This window comes from Oncorhynchus masou, chromosome 24, assembly GCF_036934945.1.
Source record: "Oncorhynchus masou masou isolate Uvic2021 chromosome 24, UVic_Omas_1.1, whole genome shotgun sequence".
NCBI lineage: Eukaryota > Metazoa > Chordata > Actinopteri > Salmoniformes > Salmonidae > Oncorhynchus > Oncorhynchus masou.
The window spans coordinates 8159141-8186344 of NC_088235.1; the positions used below are offsets into that span (position 1 = coordinate 8159141).

Sequence of the window (27204 nt, forward strand, 5' to 3'; positions counted from 1 at the left end):
GTCAGAGACGAGGGGCCCTGTGGAGCCCAGGTCAGAGACGAGGGGCCCTGTGGAGCCCAGGTCAGAGACGAGGGGCCAAGTGGGGCCCAGGCCAGAGACGAGGGGCCCTATGGGGCCCAGGCCAGAGACGAGGGGCCCTGTGGAGCCCAGGCCAGAGACGAGGGGCCCTGTGGAGCCCAGGCCAGAGACGAGGGGCCCTGTGGAGCCCAGGCCAGAGACGAGGGGCCCTGTGGAGCCCAGGCCAGAGACGAGGGGCCCTGTGGAGCCCAGGCCAGAGACGAGGGGCCCTGTGGAGCCCAGGCCAGAGACGAGGGGCCCTGTGGAGCCCAGGCCAGAGACGAGGGGCCCTGTGGAGCCCAGGCCAGAGACGAGGGGCCCTGTGGAGCCCAGGCCAGAGACGAGGGGCCCTGTGGAGCCCAGGCCAGAGACGAGGGGCCCTGTGGAGCCCAGGTCAGGGACGAGGGGCCAAGTGGAGCCCAGGGCAGAGACGAGGGGCCAAGTGGAGCCCAGGCCAGAGACGAGGGGCCTGTGGAGCCCAGGTCAGAGACGAGGGGCCCTGTGGAGCCCAGGTCAGAGACGAGGGGCCCTGTGGAGCCCAGGTCAGAGACGAGGGGCCAAGTGGGGCCCAGGCCAGAGACGAGGGGCCCTGTGGAGCCCAGGCCAGAGACGAGGGGCCCTGTGGAGCCCAGGCCAGAGACGAGGGGCCCTGTGGAGCCCAGGCCAGAGACGAGGGGCCCTGTGGAGCCCAGGCCAGAGACGAGGGGCCCTGTGGAGCCCAGGCCAGAGACGAGGGGCCCTGTGGAGCCCAGGCCAGAGACGAGGGGCCCTGTGGAGCCCAGGCCAGAGACGAGGGGCCCTGTGGAGCCCAGGCCAGAGACGAGGGGCCCTGTGGAGCCCAGGCCAGAGACGAGGGACCAAGTGGGGCCCAGGTCAGAGACGAGGGGCCCTGTGGGGCCCAGGCCAGAGACGAGGGGCCCTGTGGGGCCCAGGCCAGAGACGAGGGGCCCTGTGGGGCCCAGGCCAGAGACGAGGGGCCCTGTGGGGCCCAGGCCAGAGACGAGGGGCCCTGTCTCCCAGGGCTCCAATACCTAGTGGATCATCCCTTTTGTTTCCCCCCTCAACACCACGATAACCAGTCTGTTTGGCTAACATACCACTCCTTGTACTGAGGAAAACCCATCTCACTTACCTTTAAACACCCCTTACCTTGGTCTTTAAGAACTCCCCCCCTCAGAGGGAAAACATGTTCAATTACAGCAGGAGAACAATATTTTATATTTTAATTATTTTTTATTTCAAAACAACAGCAGCTGAATTCCACAGATAAATACCACCATTGTCATGTTTTCAATCTCCATCTGGTAAATGTTTAATGACTTTATGGGGAAAAAAAGAGAAACCTCAAACAGTTGGCTTGAATAAAACACAAGAAGACGACCTACAAAAAGGAGACAGAATAACAACACGTTGTAAAAGAATGAAGACAAATAGATTTAAAAGGAAATCTGGAGGAAACAGCCAGTAAAACCAGGACAGCATGTGAAATGAGGGATCCATTGATGGGATATACGGTCCAGAATATATCATCTGCAGAAGTTAATAAACGGACTTCAGAGAGACGTGAACACTAGGGGGGGCAGAATTTAAACAGATGTGGAGACTTTAGGGGGGGGAACAGAGACTGGGGGGGGCAGAGGTTAAACAGACGTGGAGACTTTAGGGGGGGGACAGAGACTGGGGGGGGGGCAGAGGTTAAACAGATGTGGAGACTTTAGGGGGGGACAGAGACTGGGGGGGGGGCAGAGGTTAAACAGACGTGGAGACTTTAGGGGGGGGGACAGAAGTTAAACGGACTTCAGAGAGACGTGGACACTAGGGGGTGGGGGGGGACAGAAGTTAAACGGACTTCAGAGAGACGTGGACACTTTAGGGGGGACAGAAGTTAAACGGACTTCAGAGAGACGTGGACACTTTAGGGGGGGGGACAGAAGTTAAACAGACTTCAGAGAGACGTGGAGACTAGGGGGGGCAGAAGTTAAACAGACGTGGAGACTTTAGGGGGGGACAGAGACTGGGGGGGGGGGGGGCAGAGGTTAAACAGACTTCAGAGAGACGTGGAGACTAGGGGGGGGGGACAGAGACTGGGGGGGGGGCAGAGGTTAAACAGACTTCAGAGAGACGTGGAGACTAGGGGGGGGGGCAGAAGTTAAACAGACGTGGAGACTAGGGGGGGGGACAGAGACTGGGGGGGGGGGCAGAGGTTAAACAGACTTCAGAGAGACGTGGAGACTAGGGGGGACAGAAGTTAAACAGACGTGGAGACTTTAGGGGGGGGACAGAAGTTAAACAGACGTGGAGACTTTAGGGGGGGGGACAGAAGTTAAACAGACTTCAGAGAGACGTGGACACTAGGGGGGGACAGAAGTTAAACAGACGTGGAGACTTTAGGGGGGACAGAAGTTAAACAGACTTCAGAGAGACGTGGAGACTAGGGGGGGCAGAAGTTAAACAGACGTGGAGACTTTAGGGGGGGACAGAGACTGGGGGGGGGGGCAGAGGTTAAACAGACTTCAGAGAGACGTGGAGACTAGGGGGCAGAAGTTAAACAGACGTGGAGACTTTAGGGGGGGACAGAGACTGGGGGGGGGGGGGGCAGAGGTTAAACAGACTTCAGAGAGACGTGGACACTAGGGGGGGGACAGAAGTTAAACAGACGTGGAGACTTTAGGGGGGGACAGAAGTTAAACAGACTTCAGAGAGACGTGGAGACTAGGGGGGGGGGCAGAAGTTAAACAGACTTCAGAGAGACGTGGAGACTAGGGGGGGGACAGAAGTTAAACGGACTTCAAAGAGACGTGGACACTAGGGGGGTGGGGGGGGGACAGAAGTTAAACAGACTTCAGAGAGACGTGGAGACTGGGGGGGGGGGGAACAGAGGTTAAACAGACTTCAGAGAGACGTGGACACTTTAGGGGGGACAGAAGTTAAACAGACTTCAGAGAGACGTGGAGACTAGGGGGTGGGACAGAAGTTAAACGGACTTCAGAGAGACGTGGACACTAGGGGGTGGGGGGGGACAGAAGTTAAACAGACTTCAGAGAGACGTGGAGACTAGGGGGGGGGACAGAAGTTAAACGGACTTCAAAGAGACGTGGACACTAGGGGGGGACAGAAGTTAAACGGACTTCAGAGAGACGTGGAGACTAGGGGGGGACAGAAGTTAAACGGACTTCAAAGAGACGTGGACACTAGGGGGTGGGGGGGGGACAGAAGTTAAACAGACTTCAGAGAGACGTGGAGACTAGGGGGGGGACAGAAGTTAAACGGACTTCAAAGAGACGTGGACACTAGGGGGTGGGGGGGACAGAAGTTAAACAGACTTCAGAGAGACGTGGAGACTGGGGGGGGGACAGAAGTTAAACAGACTTCAGAGAGACGGACACTTTAGGGGGACAGAAGTTAAACAGACTTCAGAGAGACGTGGACACTAGGGGGTGGGGGGGGGGACAGAAGTTAAACGGACTTCAGAGAGACGTGGACACTAGGGGGGTGGGGGGGACAGAAGTTAAACGGACTTCAGAGAGACGTGGACACTTTAGGGGGGGACAGAAGTTAAACAGACTTCAGAGAGACGTGGACACTTGGGGGGGGGACAGAAGTTAAACGGACTTCAAAGAGACGTGGACACTAGGGGGGACAGAAGTTAAACGGACTTCAAAGAGACGTGGACACTAGGGGGGGACAGAAGTTAAACAGACTTCAGAGAGACGTGGACACTTTAGGGGGGCAGAAGTTAAACAGACTTCAGAGAGACGTGGAGACTGGGGGGGGGGCAGAAGTTAAACAGACTTCAGAGAGACGTGGACACTTTAGGGGGGACAGAAGTTAAACAGACTTCAGAGAGACGTGGAGACTGGGGGGGGGGGGCAGAAGTTAAACAGACTTCAGAGAGACGTGGACACTTTAGGGGGGGGCAGAAGTTAAACAGACTTCAGAGAGACGTGGAGACTAGGGGGGCAGAAGTTAAACGGACTTCAGAGAGACATGGACACTTTAGGGGGTGAAAAAAGTGAAGCGTGTCATTAATTTCACCACTTGTGGGGGGGGGTAATAGTCAACTTGGCTTGAGAAGAAGCCATTCAAAAGGACCGCTGTAGAGAGAGTAACCAACTCCTCCGTCACACTCCACTTGGGAGAGTCACTTCCTTTCTGTTCCCTGTCCGAACGCGGTCAAGTAAAAGACATGAGTATAAACACAGCCCCAAAAGGCCTGGGTATAAACATAGCCCCAAAAGGCCTGGGTATAAACACAGCCCCAAAAGGCCTGGGTATAAACACAGCCCCAAAAGGCCTGGGTATAAACACAGCCCCAAAAGGCCCGGGTATAAACACAGCCCCAAAAGGCCCGGGTATAAACACAGCCCCAAAAGGCCCGGGTATAAACACAGCCCCAAAAGGCCCGGGTATAAACACAGCCCCAAAAGGCCCGGGTATAAACACAGCCCCAAAAGGCCCGGGTATAAACACAGCCCCAAAAGGCCCGGGTATAAACACAGCCCCAAAAGGCCTGGGTATAAACACAGCCCCAAAAGGCCCGGGTATAAACACAGCCCCAAAAGGCCCGGGTATAAACACAGCCCCAAAAGGCCCGGGTATAAACACAGCCCCAAAAGGCCCGGGTATAAACACAGCCCCAAAAGGCCCGGGTATAAATACAGCCCCAAAAGGCCCGGGTATAAACACAGCCCCAAAAGGCCCGGGTATAAACACAGCCCCAAAAGGCCCGGGTATAAACACAGCCCCAAAAGGCCCGGGTATAAACACAGCCCCAAAAGGCCCGGGTATAAACACAGCCCCAAAAGGCCTGGGTATAAACACAGCCCCAAAAGGCCTGGGTATAAACACAGCCCCAAAAGGCCTGGGTATAAACACAGCCCCAAAAGGCCTGGGTATAAACACAGCCCCAAAAGACCCGGGTATAAACACAGCCCCAAAAGACCCGGGTATAAACACAGCCCCAAAAGGCCTGGGTATAAACACAGCCCCAAAAGGCCTGGGTATAAACACAGCCCCAAAAGACCCGGGTATAAACACAGCCCCAAAAGACCCGGGTATAAACACAGCCACAAAAGGCCTGGGTATAAACACAGCCCCAAAAGGCCTGGGTATAAACACAGCCCCAAAAGGCCTGGGTATAAACACAGCCCCAAAAGGCCTGGGTATAAACACAGCCCCAAAAGACCCGGGTATAAACACAGCCCCAAAAGGCCTGGGTATAAACACAGCCCCAAAAGACCCGGGTATAAACACAGCCCCAAAAGACCCGGGTATAAACACAGCCCCAAAAGGCCTGGGTATAAACACAGCCCCAAAAGGCCTGGGTATAAACACAGCCCCAAAAGGCCTGGGTATAAACACAGCCCCAAAAGACCCGGGTATAAACACAGCCCCAAAAGGCCTGGGTATAAACACAGCCCCAAAAGGCCTGGGTATAAACACAGCCCCAAAAGACCCGGGTATAAACACAGCCCCGTCTTAGAATCAGATCAATTCAGCAGACTGGAACAGAATATCCAAATGGGGAAGGTTCCTTAGTACTGAAGCCCCTTAAGAGATTCCCCTCAACTGACTCCTTCACTATTGATAGAAACCAGACAACTGGGAAGAAGGGAAAAAACAGCCGCTTCTGGCTCAATTCAGCTCAATAATCTATGAATGACTGGTCGACCCCATCTGTTATGATACGGAGAGGGACAGGGATGAAACCTTGTTAAGGGCTTCTGTAATTCACTTTGAGAGAGGGAGAGAAACAGAGAGACAAAGAGAGAGAAAGAGAGAAACAGAGAGACAGAAAGAAACAGAGAGAGAAACCAAGAGAGAGAGAAACAGAGAGGGAGAGAAACAGAGACAAAGAGAGAGACAGAAAGAAACAGAGAGAGAGAGAAACCAAGGGAGAGAGAAACAGAGAAACAGAGAGAGGGAGAGAAAGAGAGAGAAAGAAACAGAGACAGAAACAGAGAGAGAGAAACAGAGAGAGAAACACACCCTACAGAGCCCCATGACAGCAGCACAATTAGACCCAACCAAATCATGAGAAAACAAAAAGATTTTTACTTGACACATTGGAAAGTATTAACAAAAAAACAGAGCAAACTAGAATGCTATTTGGCCCTACACAGAGAGTACACAGCGGCAGAATACCTGACCACTGTGACTGACCCAAAATTAAGGAAAGCTTTGACTATGTACAGACTCAGCGAGCATAGCCTTGCTATTGAGAAATGCCGCCGTAGGCAGACATGGCTCTCAAGAGAAGACAGGCTATGTGCTCACTGCCCACAAAATGAGGTGGAAACTGAGCTGCACTTCCTAACCTCCTGCCCAATGTATGACCATATTAGAGAGACATATTTCCCTCAGATTACACAGATCCACAAAGAATTCGAAAACAAATCCAAATTTGAAAAACTCCCATATCTATGGGGGTGAAATACCAGTGTGCCATCGGAGCAGCAAGATTTGTGACCTGTTGCCACGAGAAAAGGGCAACCAGTGAGGAACAAACACCATTGTAAATACAACCCATATCTATGCTTATTTTATCTTGTGTCCTTTACCATTTGTACATTGTAAAAACACTGTATATATATATATAATATGACATTTGTAATGTCTTTATTGTTTTGAAACTTCTGTCTACTGTTAATTTTTATTGTTTACCTTACTTGCTTTGGCAATGTTAACATGTTTCCCATGCCAATAAAGCCCCTTGAATTGAAACAGAGAGACAAAGAGAGAGAAAGAAAGAGAGACAAAGAGTGAGACAGAAAGAGAAAGAGAGACAGACAGAGACAGAGAAACAGAGACAGAGAGAAAGAGTGAGACAGAGAGACAAAGAGAGAGACAGAGAGAAAGAGTGAGACAGAAAGAGAGACAGAGAAAGAGAGACAAAAAGAGAGAAAGAGAGACAGACAAAGTGTGAGACAGAAAGAGAGAAAGAGAGACAAAGTGTGAGACAGAAAGAGAGAGACAGAGAAACAGAGAGACAAAGAGAGAAACAGAGACAAAGAGAGAGACAGAAAGAGAGACAGAGAAACAGAGAGAAAAACAGAGACAAGAGACAGAGAGAGACAAAAAGAGAGAAAGAGAGAGACAGAGAAACAGAGAGAGAAACAGAGAGAGAGAGAAACAGAGACAAAGAGAGACAGAGACAGAAAGAGAGAGAAAGAGAGAGACAGAGAAACAGAGAGAGACAGAGAAACAGAGACAAAGAGAGACAGAGACAGAAAGAGAGAAAGAGAGAGACAGAGAAACAGAGAGAGACAGAGAAACAGAGAGAGACAGAGAAACAGAGAGAGACAGAGAGAGACAGAGAAACAGAGAGAGAGAAACAGAGAGAGAAACAGAGAGAGAGAAACAGAGAGAGAGAGAAACAGAGAGAGAGAGAAACAGAGAGAGAAACAGAGAGAGAAACAGAGAGAGAGAGAAACAGAGAGAGACAGAGAAACAGAGAGAGAGAAACAGAGAGAGACAGAGAAACAGAGAGAGACACAGAGAGAGAGAGAGAGAGAGAGAAACAGAGAGAGAGAGACACAGAGAGACACAGAGAGAGAGAGAGAAACAGAGAGAGAGAGACACAGAGAGAGAGAGAGAAACAGAGAGAGAGAGACACAGAGAGAGAGAGAGAGAAACAGAGAGAGAGAGAAACAGAGAGAGAGAGAGAAACAGAGAGAGACACAGAGAGAGAGAGAGACACAGAGAGAGAGAGACACAGAGAGAGAGAGACACAGAGAGAGAGAGACACAGAGAGAGAGACACAGAGAGAGAGACACAGAGAGAGAGAGAAACAGAGAGAGAGAGAGAGAGAAACAGAGAGAGAGAGAAACAGAGAGAGAAACCGGGTCCTGAGAGTGTCCTGTCTTTATGCTCTGCCAACTGCTGGTGAGCAACCCATGTGAAGTGGTGGGTCCCATAGTACTGCATCTCATCACAGGAGGAGGGATGTAGAAACTGTAATTCTCCGCTCTGACATCAATTCACCTGTTGAAGCAGGATCTCTGGAGTCATTAACATGTCTTTATTGATTATTGGAAAATGCATTACCGCAACAAATTGGATTTTTGTCTTTAGTCTTTATTCGACTCTTTAGACAAATCAATAGTCATGTCATTACAGAAAAAAACCTTATTCCTTTTCAATTGGTCTGAGAAGAGTGATACAATAAGAGGGGCGGGGCTAGATACAACAACCTAATTTCACCAGTTTGAGAGGGGCGGGGCTAGACAACCTAATTTCACCAGTTTGAGAGGGGCGGGGCTAGACAACCTAATTTCACCAGTTTATGAGAGGGGCGGGGCGGGGCTAGATACAACCACCTAATTTCACCAGTTTATTAGAGGGGCAGGGGCTAGACACAACAACCAAATTTCACCAGTTTATGAGAGGGGCAGGGGCTAGATACAACCACCTAATTTCACCAGTTTATGAGAGGGGCGGGGGCTAGATACAACAACCTAATTTCACCAGTTTATGAGAGGGGCGGGGCTAGACATTATTTCACCAGTTTATGAGAGGGGCGGGGCTAGACAACCTAATTTCACCAGTTTATTAGAGGGGCGGGGGCTAGATACAACCACCTAATTTCACCAGTTTATTAGAGGGGCGGGGCTAGATACAACCACCTAATTTCACCAGTTTATGAGAGGGGCGGGGGCTAGATACAACAACCTAATTTCACCAGTTTATGAGAGGGGCGGGGCTAGACAACCTAATTTCACCAGTTTATGAGAGGGGCGGGGCTAGAAAACCTAATTTCACCAGTTTATTACAGGGGCGGGGCTAGATACAACCACCTAATTTCACCAGTTTGAGAGGGGCGGGGCTAGACAACCTAATTTCACCAGTTTATTAGAGGGGCGGGGCTAGATACAACTGAAAACACATGGGTGTAGTCCTTCTACATTTAATAAAAGCACACGTTTCATTTTTAAAAAGTACAAATAAATGGGAACAGTAAATAATAAACTTTAAATCCAACAAATACAGGCAGATGAACAAAGGTCAGCGAAGGTTGTTTTGTTTAGATGGAGCCATTCAGCCGTCTTCAGGACTCTCCTGGAGCCACACACAGATCAGGAGGCAGCCATTTTGTCAAGTCCTCATCGGTCCGTCAACTACGGGATATTGAAAAAGGCGGAGAGAGCTAGAGAGAGAGCTAGAGAGAGAGCTAGAGAGAGAGCTAGAGAGAGAGCTAGAGAGAGAGAGCTAGAGAGAGAGAGCTAGAGAGAGCTAGAGAGAGCTAGAGAGAGCTAGAGAGAGCTAGAGAGAGCTAGAGAGAGAGCTAGAGAGAGCTAGAGAGAGCTAGAGAGAGCTAGAGAGAGCTAGAGAGAGAGCTAGAGAGAGCTAGAGAGAGCGGGAGAGAGAGCTAGAAAGAGAGAGCGCTAGAGAGAGAGAGCGCTAGAGAGAGAGCTAGAGAGAGAGGGAGAGAGAGCTGGAGAGAGAGAGAGAGAGCTGGAGAGAGAGAGAGCTAGAGAGAGAGAGCTAGATGGCCTGATAAATACCAGCTGCCTGCTCCTGGTCAATGCTGCCATTCATATGTACCAAAATAGTGTGAGGGGCAGTGTGGCGGTGCAGGCCAGACAAGAGCACCGGGATGTGGACTGGATGTTCTGCTTCACACTATAGGGCCGAGCCGTACTGGGCTGGACCCACCATGAAGTAAATCCTTTATCATGGTTGCTGTAGCTCACAGTGCTGAAAGAAGACAACGCGGAAAGAAACTACCCGAGGCAGCGCGGTTTCAGAATCAGATCGGGGCCCCACGGTGTGAATCAGATCAGGAGACCGTCCCGACTCACTTGGGCTTCGTCTCGGCGTCCGTCACCTGACGGATGAAGATGGTGTCCTCCGGGTGGCTGATGTCTCCCTGCTCTTGCATGTAAGAGGAGGCGATGGCCAGCGTGGAGCCGTCGTTACTGAAGGCCAGGGAGGCGATAGACGTGGGGTAGCGGTGAAACTGACACAGGCGCTTCTTGTTGAAAGGGTCCCAGATGTTCACAAAGCCGTCTGAACCACCTGGTCGAAGGACAAGAGAGAGAGAGGGGGGGTTTCAAGGTCAACCGGAGGAACGGAAATTTATCGACAGAGTAGTTACACGAGTTTTATAAGATTATAATCCGGGAGGCTAATCATTCATCAAGTGTTCCCTTGGAGTGTAACCATGGCGATATGAATCCAAAAAAGGTCACATGATAATAGACCATAAAAATGCAGGAAATAAAATCAAGCTTCATGGATCCTTGTGTTTATTTATTTATTTATTCTGGATCAAATAATGTTCTTTTTTAAAATATTTTTTTATTTATTCTGGATCAAATAATTATATAATATAAAATAATGTTCTTGTTTTTTTGGGAGGGGGATTTTTTTCTGGATCAATATTTTTTTATTTTTTTTATTGTAGTTGAACATTTCAAAAGCAGTCTTAACGACGAACGACTGTCGAGTTGTATTAGTGCCAATAGAAAGTATCCCACCTGTGGCGAAGGTGTTGTGGACACCGTGGAAGGAGATGGCGTTGACGGGATAGACCTGCTCTATGCCGTTCTCCTTCAACCGGTGGCACTTGAAGGCGTACTTCTTCTTCTGCATTTCCTGGCTGGGGTCCAGGTACTCCACAGCAACACGTCCTTCTATGGAGCTCAGCACGTAGCCCTTCAAAAACAGACAATAAACACCAGACAAGACAACGATGTGTGGTCCTGTCGGGCTCCGCTGGTTAGAGTGTGGCACTTAGCAATGGCCACGGTCATGGGTTCAAGTCCCGCAAGGGGATCACATAGGTCTACTGAAACATGTATGATGTCACCGTACGTTGCGGTGGATAAAAGCATCATATCAGTGACGTTTAGTATTGTGACATCACCTTGTTCCCAGCCCAGTTAGACCAGGGATTCTCCAACCTCTCAGTGACGTTTAGTATTGTGACATCACCTTGTTCCCAGCCCAGTTAGACCAGGGATTCTCCAACCTCTCAGTGACGTTTAGTATTGTGATATGACATCACCTTGTTCCCAGCCCAGTTAGACCAGGGATTCTCCAACCTCTCAGTGACGTTTAGTATTGTGATGTGACATCACCTTGTTCCCAGCCCAGTTAGACCAGGGATTCTCCAACCTCTCAGTGACGTTTAGTATTGTGATGTGACATCACCTTGTTCCCAGCCCAGTTAGACCAGGGATTCTCCAACCTCTCAGTGACGTTTAGTATTGTGACATCACCTTGTTCCCAGCCCAGTTAGACCAGGGATTCTCCAACCTCTCAGTGACGTTTAGTATTGTGATATGACCTTGTTCCCAGCCCAGTTAGACCAGGGATTCTCCAACCTCTCAGTGACGTTTAGTATTGTGATATCACCTTGTTCCCAGCCCAGTTAGACCAGGGATTCTCCAACCTCTCAGTGACGTTTAGTATTGTGATATGACCTTGTTCCCAGCCCAGTTAGACCAGGGATTCTCCAACCTCTCAGTGACGTTTAGTATTGTGACATCACCTTGTTCCCAGCCCAGTTAGACCAGGGATTCTCCAACCTCTCAGTGACGTTTAGTATTGTGACATCACCTTGTTCCCAGCCCAGTTAGACCAGGGATTCTCCAACCTATCAGTGACGTTTAGTATTGTGACATCACCTTGTTCCCAGCCCAGTTAGACCAGGGATTCTCCAACCTCTCAGTGACGTTTAGTATTGTGACATCACCTTGTTCCCAGCCCAGTTAGACCAGGGATTCTTCAACCTCTCAGTGACGTTTAGTATTGTGATATGACCTTGTTCCCAGCCCAGTTAGACCAGGGATTCTCCAACCTCTCAGTGACGTTTAGTATTGTGACATCGCCTTGTTCCCAGCCCAGTTAGACCAGGGATTCTCCAACCTCTCAGTGACGTTTAGTATTGTGACATCACCTTGTTCCCAGCCCAGTTAGACCAGGGATTCTCCAACCTCTCTTCAGTTCCATGTATTTAACTATTCCACAGCCAGCTCACCTGATTCAACTGGTCAACTAATCATCAAGCCCCATTCAATAGGTCAATCAGGTGAGATAGTTCAGAGATACAACTAAATAGTGAAAGGTCTGGGGGGGGGGGGGGGGTCCCAATGAGAGGTTAGAGAAGCACTGAGCTAGTCTAGAGGTTTACCTGTTTGTTAGGGAAGGCCCCGATGGCTCCTGAGCTAGACTAGAGGTTTACCTGTTTGTTAGGGAAGGTCCTGAGCTAGTCTAGAGGTTTACCTGTTTGTTCGGGAAGGTCCTGAGCTAGTCTAGAGGTTTACCTGTTTGTTCGGGAAGGCCCTGGTGGCTAATGTCTGGTACTGAGCTAGTCTAGAGGTTTACCTGTTTGTTAGGGAAGGTCCTGAGCTAGTCTAGAGGTTTACCTGTTTGTTAGGGAAGGCCCTGATGGCTAATGTCTGGTACTGAGCTAGTCTAGAGGTTTACCTGTTTGTTAGGGAAGGTCCTGAGCTCGTCTAGAGGTTTACCTGTTTGTTCGGGAAGGCCCTGGTGGCTAATGTCTGGTACTGAGCTAGTCTAGAGGTTTACCTGTTTGTTAGGGAAGGTCCTGAGCTAGTCTAGAGGTTTACCTGTTTGTTAGGGAAGGCCCTGATGGCTAATGTCTGGTACTGAGCTAGTCTAGAGGTTTACCTGTTTGTTAGGGAAGGTCCTGAGCTAGTCTAGAGGTTTACCTGTTTGTTCGGGAAGGCCCTGGTGGCTAATGTCTGGTACTGAGCTAGTCTAGAGGTTTACCTGTTTGTTCGGGAAGGCCCTGAGCTAGTCTAGAGGTTTACCTGTTTGTTAGGGAAGGCCCTGATGGCTCCTGAGCTAGACTAGAGGTTTACCTGAGCCCTGGTGGCTAATGTCTGGTACTGAGCTCGTCTAGAGGTTTACCTGTTTGTTCGGGAAGGCCTTGATGGCTCCTGAGCTAGACTAGAGGTTTACCTGTTTGTTAGGGAAGGCCCTGATGGCTAATGTCTGGTACTGAGCTCGTCTAGAGGTTTACCTGTTTGTTCGGGAAAGCCCTGATGGCTCGTGTCTGGTATTTCAGACTGGACTCTCTCCTCTGCTGGACGTAGCCCATATTCCTCAGGTCCCAGACCAACACCCTCCTCCCTGCTGTCCCCACTATGAGCCGGTCACCAGCCACAGAGAGGGTGTACACCTTCGTTAAAAGAGACAAGAGACATGAGAACAGTCTTAAAATGTGTGTCTCACAATCAATCTCTCTCTCAATGTCCATATACCTGTATGTATGTCCCATTCTCAACAAAAACGGACTATACAATTTTTTTTAAACTTTAAAATCAGAATTGAAAATGAGGTCAATGTCTGCTTTGGTCTTTATGAACAGACATATAAAAGCCCAGGAATGTTTCATACAGAGTTTTGATAGCTCCACCTTTTCAGGTTGTGTGAAGGTGCCAGCGTTGCAGGGGGTCCTGGGGTCCCACAGCCTGACTGACCTATCCCAGCTACCTGTTACCATGACGTTGACCTCTGGACAGTATTCCACACAGCGAATGGGGGCGTCGTGTGTCCCAACTATTGTATCTACACACAAGGGAGAGAAATATGGACCGTAAAAAAAACATTTAAAAAAAAAACACTTCATTTAGTAATAACAGGAAGCACACAATTCAGTGGTGATATATTGACAGGCACACCTTGATCTGTATTCAAGTCGTGGGTTTTCAGCTGCGTGTCCAAGCCTCCGCTCCAGGCATGTGTAGGGTCCTACAAGAGAAGAGATATGACTCCAACGTGTTCCTTGGCCGGGGACACACACACCATTTTGACTACATTGTAACACTGTTTGTAGAAATGTACTTTTAACAATATTGTCATGTTTCTTCTTCTTGGTGTGTGTGTGTGTGTGTGTGTAACAGTGCAACTTTAGACCGTCCTCTCGCGTGAATCAGGGACCCTCTGCACACATCAACAACAGTCACCCTCGAAGCATCGTTACCCATCGCTCCACAAAAGCCGCGGCCCTTGCAGAGCAAGGGGAACTACTACTTCAAGGTCTCAGAGCAAGTGACGTCACCGATTGAAATGCTAGTAGCGCGCACCACCGCTAACTAGCTAGCCGTTTCACATCCGTTATACATGCGTCTGTGTGGCAAAGTAGACAACTCTGCATTTAAAATCGAGTAACTGATTACCATGGAAACACTTATGACAAATTAAAAAAACTTGTTTACATAGAAAGCACAATCCAGCACAGGTGCCAGGTGAGAATACTTGATCCTCATGGAGTTTCCTGCCACATCGTAGAGCCGGACAGTACAGTCCCAAGACGACACGAGAAGGAACTGGCCCGTACTGGGACTGAACTTCACAGCAGAGATACTGTCCTCTGGTCCCTGGTTCAGTTTGTACTCGTTCGAGCCAGTCATCTACAGGGAGAGAACAGATTAGACTATTATGCCAGGGTAGCCTAGTGGTTAGAGCGTTGGACTAGTAACCGGAAGTTTGCAAGTTCAAACCCCCGAGCTGACAAGGTACAAATCTGTCGTTCTGCCCCTGAACAGGCAGTTAACCCCCTAGGCCGTCATTGAAAATAAGAATTTGTTCTTAATTAACTGACTTGTCTAGTTAAATAAAGGTTAAAAAAAAATACTGGCGATTCTGTAGGAGGGTAGGGAGCTTTCCTGTAGAGTAGTTCGACCCCTGAAGTAGATGGAGAAAGCCGGGATGGATCTCTTGAAAACCATAACATGATCAGGTAATATAATGCTTATCTTGCTAGCTAAGCTGCCATACTTGTGTTGGCGAAGTAAACAAACCTGCCAACAACATAACGCAACATGACCTGTAAAGTTTGATACACGAGAACGTTACAGTCCTGGAAATTCAAGAACATGAATTGGGTGTGCAGAAAATATAGCAAGTTAACAAGCTAGGTGGGTAGGTAGGCTAGCTAATGTAATTAACTAGCTAGTATACATAACTGGCTAGCTAGTTGGTCCGCAATAACTAGCCAACTTGGTCTCAACTACTTGCACATTGGCTAACGTTAGCTAATCAGCTGTTTTATATCTGGTAACATTGGCTAACGTTAGCTGCTAATATTAGCTAACTAGCAAGCGTGGATGGTGAATGCAGGCCAACTCTCTCCGGTTGGCTAGCCGTTTGCAAGCTAGCTATAGATTGATCATGCGTTAGCTATATTGTTTCGTCAATGAATTAGATGTTTGTTTTTTTAACTCACCGTTCTTGGTTTACGCTGAAGTATCTCCTTCGGTATAAAATTGGAAGAAAAAAAATAACTCGTTTATTTTCTTAATACGTTCGCTACCTCGTCCCTCTCCGCTGAAGACACTCCGCAGCGGCGTTGCTACACGAGTGAATTGATTGGTCAGAACGAATAACCAACTTTCCCGCCTGGCTCGTGATTCTTTGAAAGTTCTCTTCCGTTGTCGAGTACATGGGTCATGTGATATGGGACATACTTCAAATGACAGTATCAAAATCCCCGTTTGACAACTCCGTTGTCGAGTACAATGGGTCATGTGATAGGGGACATACTTCAAATGACAGTATCAAAAACCCCGTTTGACAACTCCGTTGTCGTTTTTAGAAGTATTGTTAAATAAATGTGAAGTATTTGGTTGTAATATCATCACCTCTTGAAGACCATAGTCAGACCTACAAAATGTAAAATTATTCCATTGCGCAAATAATCTTTAAAGTTATACAGCAAGTAACTGCTTGCTTTTCACGACCAGTAAACATTAATAATCATGTAATTTCAGATATGTAGGATAGCCTCGCGATATATCTCAATATTGGCCGCCATTAACTTTATATTTGAGAGATATAAAATGAAACTGAACAAATATGACAAGTGTGAGTGGTTTTGGTTAATTTCCCATGTTTTGTGGGCTCTGTCCGTCAAGCAGCAGAATGGCGCATTTGCCATGGTACTTCATGCCCGGTGTACACAAGCACAAGACGCGACGCGGTGAAACACCGCTTCCCATTCATTTTCAATGGAAGGGGGCGGGGACCTTCGGGCGGTGCGAACATGGCGTGGGAGGCGGTGAAAAATATAAACTTTTACCCAAATGTATGCAAATCACCCGCGCGACCGCTGGGCAATGACCAATCATATCGAGTGGCTCCCATGACAAATTTGAAGCTGTGCGACCCAAGGCTGTAGACTTTATTCAGCAATAATGGCTGACAAAAATACTAGGATGGAAGTAAATGTGATTATAATGTCATAAAGAATCATGCAAAAAATGTCCAGTTGAGGGGAATATGTTAGTTAATTTAATTTACAAAAATCGTGATTTAGCAAGTTAGCTGACTAGCTAACATTGGCTAGATAGCTTTATGGGTGTTGTGACAAGAGTATGAAATTATAATTCTGGTTGTTTCATGTTTTAGGGACACCTGAAACAACCAGCAAACCAGGCTGTCGTCTTGTGAAACAGTGGATGTAAAGAATCTAGCTAGCTGAAGAATTTACTGCAAATTGAGTGTACAATTTTGTAAGCTTGCCTTGCCATGCAATGCAGATAGATGAAATAACGTAGCTCGCTAACTATTTCTTGCTTATTGTGGATAACAATACCTGGATGTGTAGCCGATCTGTGTATGTGTAACAGTATAGCTTCCGTCCTTCTCCTCAACCTGGGCTCGAACCAGGGACCCTCTGCACGCATCAACCACAGTCACTCACAAAGCATCGTTACTCATCGCGCCACAAAATCTCAGAGAGAGTGACGTCACCAACTGAAACACTATTAGCGCGTACCACCGCTAACTAGCTAGCCATTTCACATCGGCCACATATGGACCTTAAAATGTTTGGTATACATATTAGTTCAGAACCTAGCTATGAACCTCAGCTATCATAGACAGTTGTATCATCTTCAAAACAGTCTGAATGATATTAATGAAGCCTATAGATTGAGTAGAATATAATATAACTTTGTGCCAAGGATGCAAATCGTATATACATGTAGTTATTACCATGCATGAGATCCCGACATTGTAGCCTGTACATTTAGTATATTCACTGATCATGTACTGTAGTTATTACCGTGCATGAGATCCCCACATTGTAGCCTGTACATTTAATATATTCCCTGATCATGTTTCAGTTTGAGTTTATTTTTATTTTTACAGGGACAGTGCACATTAATCAACGTTTCAGTAAAAGTGCCGGTTTTAGCCAGCCGGCTAATTGTCAACAGCAGTCCCTGGGCAGGTTATTAAAAACAATTACAATATGGACAATGCGACCCAACGTACTGTAGTTATTACCGTGCATGAGATCCCCACATTGTAGCCTGTACGTTTAATATATTCACTGATCATGTACTCTACCATAGCAATTAAATGTGCAGTTCAGGTATGAATGTCTTTGAGATGGTTTTTCAGTCATATCCAATACCAGGAGTATCAACCTCCAGTCTTTGAATGATGCTGTGTCTTCATGTATGTATTACAATTATACACTTCAACAGGGTTTACCAGTCTTGGTCCTGGGACATCAGTGGTTACACATTGGAACTAATAGACTAGAAACAGGATTTAACTAGTTAAAGGCTGATTTGTAATTCATATATATACAGAAATATATATTTTTAAAACAGTCCACTTCTTATGCGTCATGTAAATACTCTAAAAACAGTTTATCTCCTCATCTAATTCCCTTCATCTGCATTGATCTGATAAACACAGGACAGGTGCACTATTTCATCAAACGAGACTTAATTTCAACCAGTAGAGAATGTGAAACCCTTTATTGAAAGAAGTTCATTATCCAAGTGTTATAAATACATGCATTATAAATATTATAATTGGAATATTATATTATAAATATAAGTTCAAATCTTTACTTCGATGCACATCTGTTGTGCGTTATATAAAAACAGAGGAAGAACGAGGTGGTGAGAGAGGTGCAAAAGACAGAAAGGGAAAGGGGTAAGAAGAGAGGAGCAGGGAAGGCAGCACATGATTAATGAATCACAGTGCTACCCTAATATTCTCTCAGTTCATCACAATGACATAATAGAGTCTCTCGTCGGCCCGAAGGTTATCTTAAGAGCGGGTGAGGTGACGATGACGGGACTGGGGGTTGGCATCCTCTCTCACATCAAATCATACCTGCAGACGAGAGACAGATGGAATTAGCATGTTTCAGCCTTGTGTTTTTTTATATGTTTTCTATTGTAACATGGTCAGTCATCATAATCATCAGGAGGTGAAATACAAAACTGACCCTGGATCATTAACTCTGGGACTACTGCATCTCTTTAATAATACTTCCTGTATAATATAAACTGACCCTGGATCATTAACTCTGGGACTACTGCATCTCTTTAATAATACTTCCTGTATAATATAAACTGACCCTGGATCATTAACTCTGGGACTACTGCATCTCTTTAATAATACTTCCTGTATAATATAAACTGACCTGGGATCATTAACTCTGGGACTACTACATCTCTTTAGTAATACTTCCTGTATAATATAAACTGACCTGGGATCATTAACTCTGGGACTACTACATCTCTTCAGTAATACTTCCTGTATAATATAAACTGACCTGGGTTCATTCATTCCTTTTTGATACGGTCGCAAAGCTAACTAAAAAGCAGCATTCCCCAAGAGAGGATGACTTTCACTTTAGCAGTGATAAATTCATGAACTTCTTTGAGGAAAAAATTATGATTATTAGAAAGCAAATTACAGACTCCTCTTTAAATCTGCGTATTCCTTCAAAGCTCAGTTGTCCTGAGTCTGCACAACTCTGCGTGGACCTAGGATCAAGAGAGACGCTCAAGTGTTTTAGTACTATATCTCTTGACACAATGATGAAAATAATCATGGCCTCTAAACCTTCAAGCTGCTTACTGGACCCTATTCCAACTAAACTACTGAAAGAGCTGCTTCCTGTGCTTGGCCCTCCTATGTTGAACATAATAAACTGCTCTCTATCCACCGGATGTGTACCAAACTCACTAAAAGTGGCAGTAATAAAGCCTCTCTTGAAAAAGCCAAACCTTGACCCAGAAAATATAAAAAACTATCGGCCTATATCGAATCTTCCATTCCTCTCAAAAATCTTAGAAAAGGCTGTTGCTCAGCAACTCACTGCCTTCCTGAAGACAAACAATGTATATGAAATGCTTCAGTCTGGTTTTAGACCCCATCATAGCACTGAGACGGCACTTGTGAAGGTGGTAAATGACATTTTAATGGCATCGGACCGAGGCTCTGCATCTGTCCTCGTGCTCCTAGACCTTAGTGCTGCTTTTGATACCATCGATCACCACATTCTTTTGGAGAGATTGGAAACCCAAATTGGTCTACACGGACAAGTTCTGGCCTGGTTTAGATCTTATCTGTCGGAAAGATATCAGTTTGTCTCTGTGGATGGTTTGTCCTCTGACAAATCAACTGTAAATTTCGGTGTTCCTCAAGGTTCCGTTTTAGGACCGCTGTTGTTTTCACTATATATTTTACCTCTTGGGGATGTTATTCGAAAACATAATGTTAACTTTCACTGCTATGCGGATGATACACAGCTGTACATTTCAATGAAACATGGTGAAGCCCCAAAATTGCCCTCGCTAGAAGCATGTGTTTCAGACATAAGGAAGTGGATGGCAGCAAACTTTCTACTTTTAAACTCGGATAAAACAGAGATGCTTGTTCTAGGTCCCAAGAAACAAAGAGATCTTCTGTTGAATCTGACAATTAATCTTAATGGTTGTACAGTCATCTCAAATAAAACTGTGAAGGACCTCGGCGTTACTCTGGACCCTGATCTCTCTTTTGAAGAACATATCAAGACCATTTCAAGGACAGCTTTTTTCCATCTACGTAACATTGCAAAAATCAGAAACTTTCTGTCCAAAAATGATGCAGAAAAATTAATCCATGCTTTTGTCACTTCTAGGTTAGACTACTGCAATGCTCTACTTTCCGGCTACCCGGATAAAGCACTAAATAAACTTCAGTTAGTGCTAAATACGGCTGCTAGAATCCTGACTAGAACCAAAAAATTTGATCATATTACTCCAGTGCTAGCCTCCCTACACTGGCTTCCTGTCAAAGCAAGGGCTGATTTCAAGGTTTTACTGCTAACCTACAAAGCATTGCATGGGCTTGCTCCTACCTATCTCTCTGATTTGGTCCTGCCGTACATACCTACACGTACGCTACGGTCACAAGACGCATGCCTCCTAATTGTCCCTAGAATTTCTAAGCAAACAGCTGGAGGCAGGGCTTTCTCCTATAGAGCTCCATTTTTATGGAACGGTCTGCCTACCCATGTCAGAGACGCAAACTCGGTCTCAACCTTTAAGTCTTTACTGAAGACTCATCTCTTCAGTGGGTCATATGATTGAGTGTAGTCTGGCCCAGGAGTGGGAAGGTGAACGGAAAGGCTCTGGAGCAACGAACCACCCTTGCTGTCTCTGCCTGGCCGGTTCCCCTCTTTCCACTGGGATTCTCTGCCTCTAACCCTATTACAGGGGCTGAGTCACTGGCTTGCTGGGGCTCTCTCATGCCGTCCCTGGAGGGGGTGCGTCACCTGAGTGGGTTGATTCACTGATGTGGTCATCCTGTCTGGGTTGGCGCCCCCCTTGGGTTGTGCCGTGGCGGAGATCTTTGCGGGCTATACTCAGCTTTGTCTCAGGATGGTAAGTTGGTGGTTGAAGATATCCCTCCAGTGGTGTGGGGGCTGTGCTTTGGCAAAGTGGGTGGGGTTATATCCTTCCTGTTTGGCCCTGTCCGGGGGTGTCCTCGGGTGGGGCCACAGTGTCTCCTGACCCCTCCTGTCTCAGCCTCCAGTATTTATGCTGCAGTAGTTTATGTGTCGGGGGCTGGGGTCAGTTTGTTATATCTGGAGTACTTCTCCTGTCCAATTCGGTGTCCTGTGTGAATCTAAGTGTGCGTTCTCTAATTCTCTCCTTCTCTCTCTCGGAGGACCTGAGCCCTAGGACCATGCCCCAGGACTACCTGACATGATGACTCCTTGCTGTCCCCAGTCCACCTGGCCGTGCTGCTGCTCCAGTTTCAACTGACCTGAGCCCTAGGACCATGCCCCAGGACTACTTGACATGATGACTCCTTGCTGTCCCCAGTCCACCTGGCCGTGCTGCTGCTCCAGTTTCAACTGTTCTGCCTTATTATTATTCGACCATGCTGGTCATTTATGAACATTTGAACATCTTGGCCATGTTCTGTTATAATCTCTACCCGGCACAGCCAGAAGAGCACTGGCCACCCCACATAGCCTGGTTCCTCTCTAGGTTTCTTCCTAGGTTTTGGCTTTTCTAGGGAGTTTTTCCTAGCCACCGTGCTTCTACACCTGCATTGCTTGCTGTTTGGGGTTTTAGGCTGGGTTTCTGTACAGCACTTTGAGATATCAGCTGATGTACGAAGGGCTATATAAATAAATTTGATTTGATTTGATTAACTCTGGGACTACTGCATCTCTTCAGTAATACTTCCTGTATAATATAAACTGACCTGGGATCATTAACTCTGGGACTACTACATCTCTTTAATAATACTTCCTGTATAATATAAACTGACCTGGGATCATTAACTCTGAGACTACTGCATCTCTTTAGTAATACTTCCTGTATAATATAAACTGACCTGGGATCATTAACTCTGGGACTACTGCATCTCTATCATAATACTTCCTGTATAATATTAACTGACCTGGGATCATTAACTCTGGGACTACTACATCTCTATCTGTATTTCAATGTAAAGCATCTCTTTAATAATACTTCCTGTTGACCCGACCAAGTGACCTCTCACCTCTGATCATGCTGTGCCCTCTCTGTCAGCCAGTTCAGATGCGCGAGGGGTTCGCCGACACAGCTGATATAACCTAGATGATTTAAGGAAAAGAAGGATGAAGTGAAGGAGAGAGACTGTTATTGAGAAAATAAGGTAGTTAAAGAGACAGTGTTCAACAGGAATCTGTGTGTGTGGCCTCACCTGCAGAGTACTTTATGCTAAAAAAACATGTACAGACACACAAGGACAAACAATATAGTGTAGTTACAGAAATAATGAAGTGTCTTCCTATTCTCAATGATTGGCCCTCTTGTAATGTTCTTTGAAGGTGGAAAGAGCCACAGTTATACACCTGAGCCTGCTCACTGCTCAACACAATCCATCAATCAGATTGATACATGAGTGTGTGGGTTATAGGGGGTCTAATTGTTCTACATAGTTTCAATATGGGTGACTTAAAATAGCCTGTTCTGTTTTACAGACATCACAACCTTATCTGAGAAGTAGAAATCAAAAGGGCGAGAAACTGAGAATTGAATAACTGCATTTAAGTAAATGGAAGAATACTCTTTATCTATTGTGTTGCCAGGGAACAGCACCCTCTTAAAAGAGCCTTTGGTTGTGCATAGTGTAGTCTATGGTGTTGCCAGGGAACAGCACCCTCTTAAAAGAGCCTTAGGTTGTGCATAGTGTAGTCTATGGTGTTGCCAGGAAACAGCACCCTCTTAAAAGAGCCTTTGGTTGTGCATAGTGTAGTCTATTGTGTTGCCAGGGAACAGCACCCTCTTCAAAGAGCCTTTGGTTGTGCATAGTGTAGTCTATGGTGTTGCCAGGGAACAGCACCCTCTTAAAAGAGCCTTTGGTTGTGCATAGTGTAGTCTATGGTGTTGCCAGGAAACAGCACCCTCTTAAAAGAGCCTTTGGTTGTGCATAGTGTAGTCTATGGTGTTGCCAGGGAACAGCACCCTCTTAAAAGAGCCTTTGGTTGTGCATAGTGTAGTCTATGGTGTTGCCAGGAAACAGCACCCTCTTAAAAGAGCCTTTGGTTGTGCATAGTGTAGTCTATTGTGTTGCCAGGAAACAGCACCCTCTTAAAAGAGCCTTTGGTTGTGCATAGTGTAGTCTATGGTGTTGCCAGGGAACAGCACCCTCTTAAAAGAGCCTTTGGTTGTGCATAGTGTAGTCTATGGTGTTGCCAGGAAACAGCACCCTCTTAAAAGAGCCTTTGGTTGTGCATAGTGTAGTCTATGGTGTTGCCAGGGAACAGCACCCTCTTAAAAGAGCCTTTGGTTGTGCATAGTGTAGTCTATGGTGTTGCCAGGAAACAGCACCCTCTTCAAAGAAGAGGGGCGGCAGGCTAGCGTAGTGGTTAGAGCGTTGGACTAGTAACCGAAAGGTTGCAAGTTCAAATCCCAGAGCTGACAAGGTACAAATCTGTTGTTCTGCCCCTGAACAGGCAGTTAACCCACTGTTCCTAGGCCATCATTGAAAATAAGAATTTGTTCTTAACTCACTTGCCTAGTAAAATAAAGGTAAAATTAAAAAGTAGGAGATTGAAAATCTCTCGCACATGGATTGCCTCTCTTACTGCGTTGTTGGACCCCATGAAATATCATGTAGAGAAGCAGACTTCTCCTCCTGGACACGGCGGCGAGCAGCAGATCCCCTCCTGGTCCTCGTGATGTTACGCAGGACACAGGTAGCCTTCACACACCTGAATTCCCCCAGGAGGCAGACCTAGATGGCTCTGGTCTCCCAACCTTGCAGTGCCCCACTCGGTAACTGTAGGAAATCATTTTGAAGGACTCTCCAGTTACAAGGTATCTGTAGGAATTTGGAAGATAATGTAATTATACACTATAAAGTATAATATCGCTTATAACAAATCATGATAACATTGGATAGATGCATGTGCACACCCATGTGCTTGTGACAATAGCATGATCATATCAAGGATAGCATCACAAATGAATACATAAATAACACCTGAAGCTTGATGATGAGTTGATGATTTGAATCAGCTGGCAAAAACAACAATGTGCCCCTCTTTGAGTCCTCAGGACCAGAACTGAGAGCCACTGCTCTTCACTGAGACCTCTTCATCTGTAGACAGGCTTTCACAGCTCTCTGTATCTGAGTCCCCAGGACTGAGAACCACTGCTCTTCACTGAGACCTCTTCATCTAGACAGGCTTTCACGGCTCTCTGTATCTGAGTCCCCAGGACTGAGAACCACTGCTCTTCACTGAGACCTCTTCATCTAGACAGGCTTTCACGGCTCTCTGTATCTGAGTCCCCAGGACTGAGAGCCACTGCTCTTCACTGAGACCTCTTCATCTAGACAGGCTTTCACGGCTCTCTGTATCTGAGTCCCCAGGACTGAGAGCCACTGCTCTTCACTGAGACCTCTTCATCTAGACAGGCTTTCACGGCTCTCTGTATCTGAGTCCCCAGGACTGAGAGCCACTGCTCTTCACTGAGACCTCTTCATCTGTAGACAGGCTTTCACGGCTCTCTGTATCTGAGTCCCCAGGACTGAGAGCCACTGCTCTTCATTGAGACCTCTTCATCTAGACAGGCTTTCACGGCTCTCTGTATCTGAGTCCCCAGGACTGAGAACCACTGCTCTTCATTGAGACCTCTTCATATCTAGACAGGCTTTCACGGCTCTCTGTATCTGAGTCCCCAGGACTGAGAGCCACTGCTCTTCACTGAGACCTCTTCATATCTAGACAGGCTTTCACGGCTCTCTGTATCTGAGTCCCCAGGACTGAGAACCACTGCTCTTCATTGAGACCTCTTCATCTAGACAGGCTTTCACGGCTCTCTGTATCTGAGTCCCCAGGACTGAGAGCCACTGCTCTTCACTGAGACCTCTTCATCTAGACAGGCTTTCACGGCTCTCTGTATCTGAGTCCCCAGGACTGAGAGCCACTGCTCTTCACTGAGACCTCTTCATCTAGACAGGCTTTCATGGCTCTCTGTATCTGAGTCCCCAGGACTGAGAGCCACTGCTCTTCACTGAGACCTCTTCATATGTAGACAGGCTTTCACGGCTCTCTGTATCTGAGTCCCCAGGACTGAGAGCCACTGCTCTTCACTGAGACCTCTTCATCTATAGACAGGCTTTCACGGCTCTCTGTATCTGAGTCCCCAGGACTGAGAGCCACTGCTCTTCACTGAGACCTCTTCATCTGTAGACAGCCTTTCACGGCTCTCTGTATCTGAGTCCCCAGGACTGAGAGCCACTGCTCTTCACTGAGACCTCTTCATCTAGACAGGCTTTCACGGCTCTCTGTATCTGAGTCCCCAGGACTGAGAGCCACTGCTCTTCACTGAGACCTCTTCATATGTAGACAGGCTTTCACGGCTCTCTGTATCTGAGTCCCCAGGACTGAGAACCACTGCTCTTCACTGAGACCTCTTCATCTAGACAGGCTTTCACGGCTCTCTGTATCTGAGTCCCCAGGACTGAGAGCCACTGCTCTTCACTGAGACCTCTTCATCTAGACAGGCTTTCACGGCTCTCTGTATCTGAGTCCCCAGGACTGAGAGCCACTGCTCTTCACTGAGACCTCTTCATCTGTAGACAGGCTTTCACGGCTCTCTGTATCTGAGTCCCCAGGACTGAGAACCACAGCTCTTCACTGAGACCTCTTCATCTAGACAGGCTTTCACGGCTCTCTGTATCTGAGTCCCCAGGACTGAGAGCCACTGCTCTTCACTGAGACCTCTTCATCTAGACAGGCTTTCACGGCTTTCTGTATCTGAGTCCCCAGGACTGAGAGCCACTGCTCTTCACTGAGACCTCTTCATCTAGACAGGCTTTCACGGCTCTGTATCTGAGGACAGAAAACCACACAAGATAAAGACATCAATTATACTCAAATTAGACCGCACTTAATATTATGTTACTATAATCTCCGTCTTCACTTCCAAGGGACAGGAACTAGACAAAAGTACCTGTCCTATCCAGAATAGCCTACTTTCTCACTTTGACATTTGGGGCTGCTATCCTATCATCCTCCTCTATAGCTGTTAGCTAGCTACCTACAAATTCATTTAGAGATTTTATTTTACAGTGACAAATGCATCAAGATAGCTAGCGAATATGAAGTTAGGTAGCTGGTGATATTTAATTCACTTAGCTAGCTATCTATACAGTATGTAAAGTTGGCTAGATAGTTAGCTAGCCATGTTAGCAGCTCATTTGAGTAAGCCTGCACTGTAGCTAGTTAGCTAATAATACATTGTTTTGTTTGTACATTTTCAAAATATATTTACCTACTTGAATAGGTTCTCCCAGCCATGTGGACGATTGGAAACAGGGCAGCAAAGTTTGTTTGTCACCAGAGCGTTTTAGAGCATATTACTATTTACAAATGTAATATCTAGACCTTCATACAAACTTGCTTTGCTGGATTCTTGACCCACTATCAAACCATGCTGCGATATGCTGGCAGCACACCAACAAGCCGGCCTCTCTCTGCGGCCTAACCAGAACACGGTAATGTACCGTCTAACTGGAACACGGTAATGTACCATCTAACCAGAACACGGTAATGTACCATCAAACAGAACACGGTAATGTACCATCTAACCAGAACACGGTAATGTACCGTCTAACCAGAACAAGGTAATGTACCGCCTAACCAGAACACGGTAATGTACCATCTAACCAGAACAAGGTAATGTACCGTCTAACCAGAACAAGGTAATGTACCGCCTAACTGTAACACGGTAATGTACTGTCTAACCAGAACACGGTAATGTACTGCCTAACCAGAACACGGTAATGTACCGTCTAACCAGAACATGGTAATGTACCATCTAACCAGAACACGGTAATGTACCGCCTAACCAGAACACGGTAATGTACCGCCTAACTGTAACACGGTAATGTACTGTCTAACCAGAACACGGTAATGTACCGCCTAACCAGAACACGGTAATGTACCGTCTAACCAGAACACGGTAATGTACCGTCTAACCGGAACACGGTAATGTACCGTCTAACCGGAACACGGTAATGTACTGCCTAACTGTAACACGGTAATGTACTGCCTAACCAGAACACGGTAATGTACCGCCGAACCAGAACAAGGTAATGTACCGCCTAACCAGAACACGGTAATGTACCGCCTAACTGTAACACGGTAATGTACTGTCTAACCAGAACACGGTAATGTACCGCCTAACCAGAACACGGTAATGTACCGTCTAACCAGAACACGGTAATGTACCGTCTAACCGGAACACGGTAATGTACCGTCTAACCAGAACACGGTAATGTACCGCCTAACTGTAACACGGTAATGTACTGTCTAACCAGAACACGGTAATGTACCGCCGAACCAGAACAAGGTAATGTACCGTCTAA

At 46.9% G+C, this 27204-nt stretch overlaps 1 protein-coding gene across 1 annotated transcript; it reads right to left on the reverse strand.

The window, feature by feature from the left end:
• Positions 1-8058: 8058 nt before the first annotated feature.
• On the reverse strand, positions 8059-15411 carry LOC135511819 (mitotic checkpoint protein BUB3). Its single transcript, XM_064933296.1, has 7 exons — positions 15257-15411; positions 14247-14441; positions 13710-13779; positions 13445-13596; positions 13049-13207; positions 10536-10713; positions 8059-10074 (listed from the first exon to the last, which is right to left on the reverse strand). The coding sequence occupies exons 2-7, from the start codon at positions 14439-14441 to the stop codon at positions 9854-9856; spliced, it is 975 nt and encodes a 324-aa protein (XP_064789368.1). The 5' UTR covers positions 15257-15411; the 3' UTR covers positions 8059-9853.
• Positions 15412-27204: the final 11793 nt, after the last annotated feature.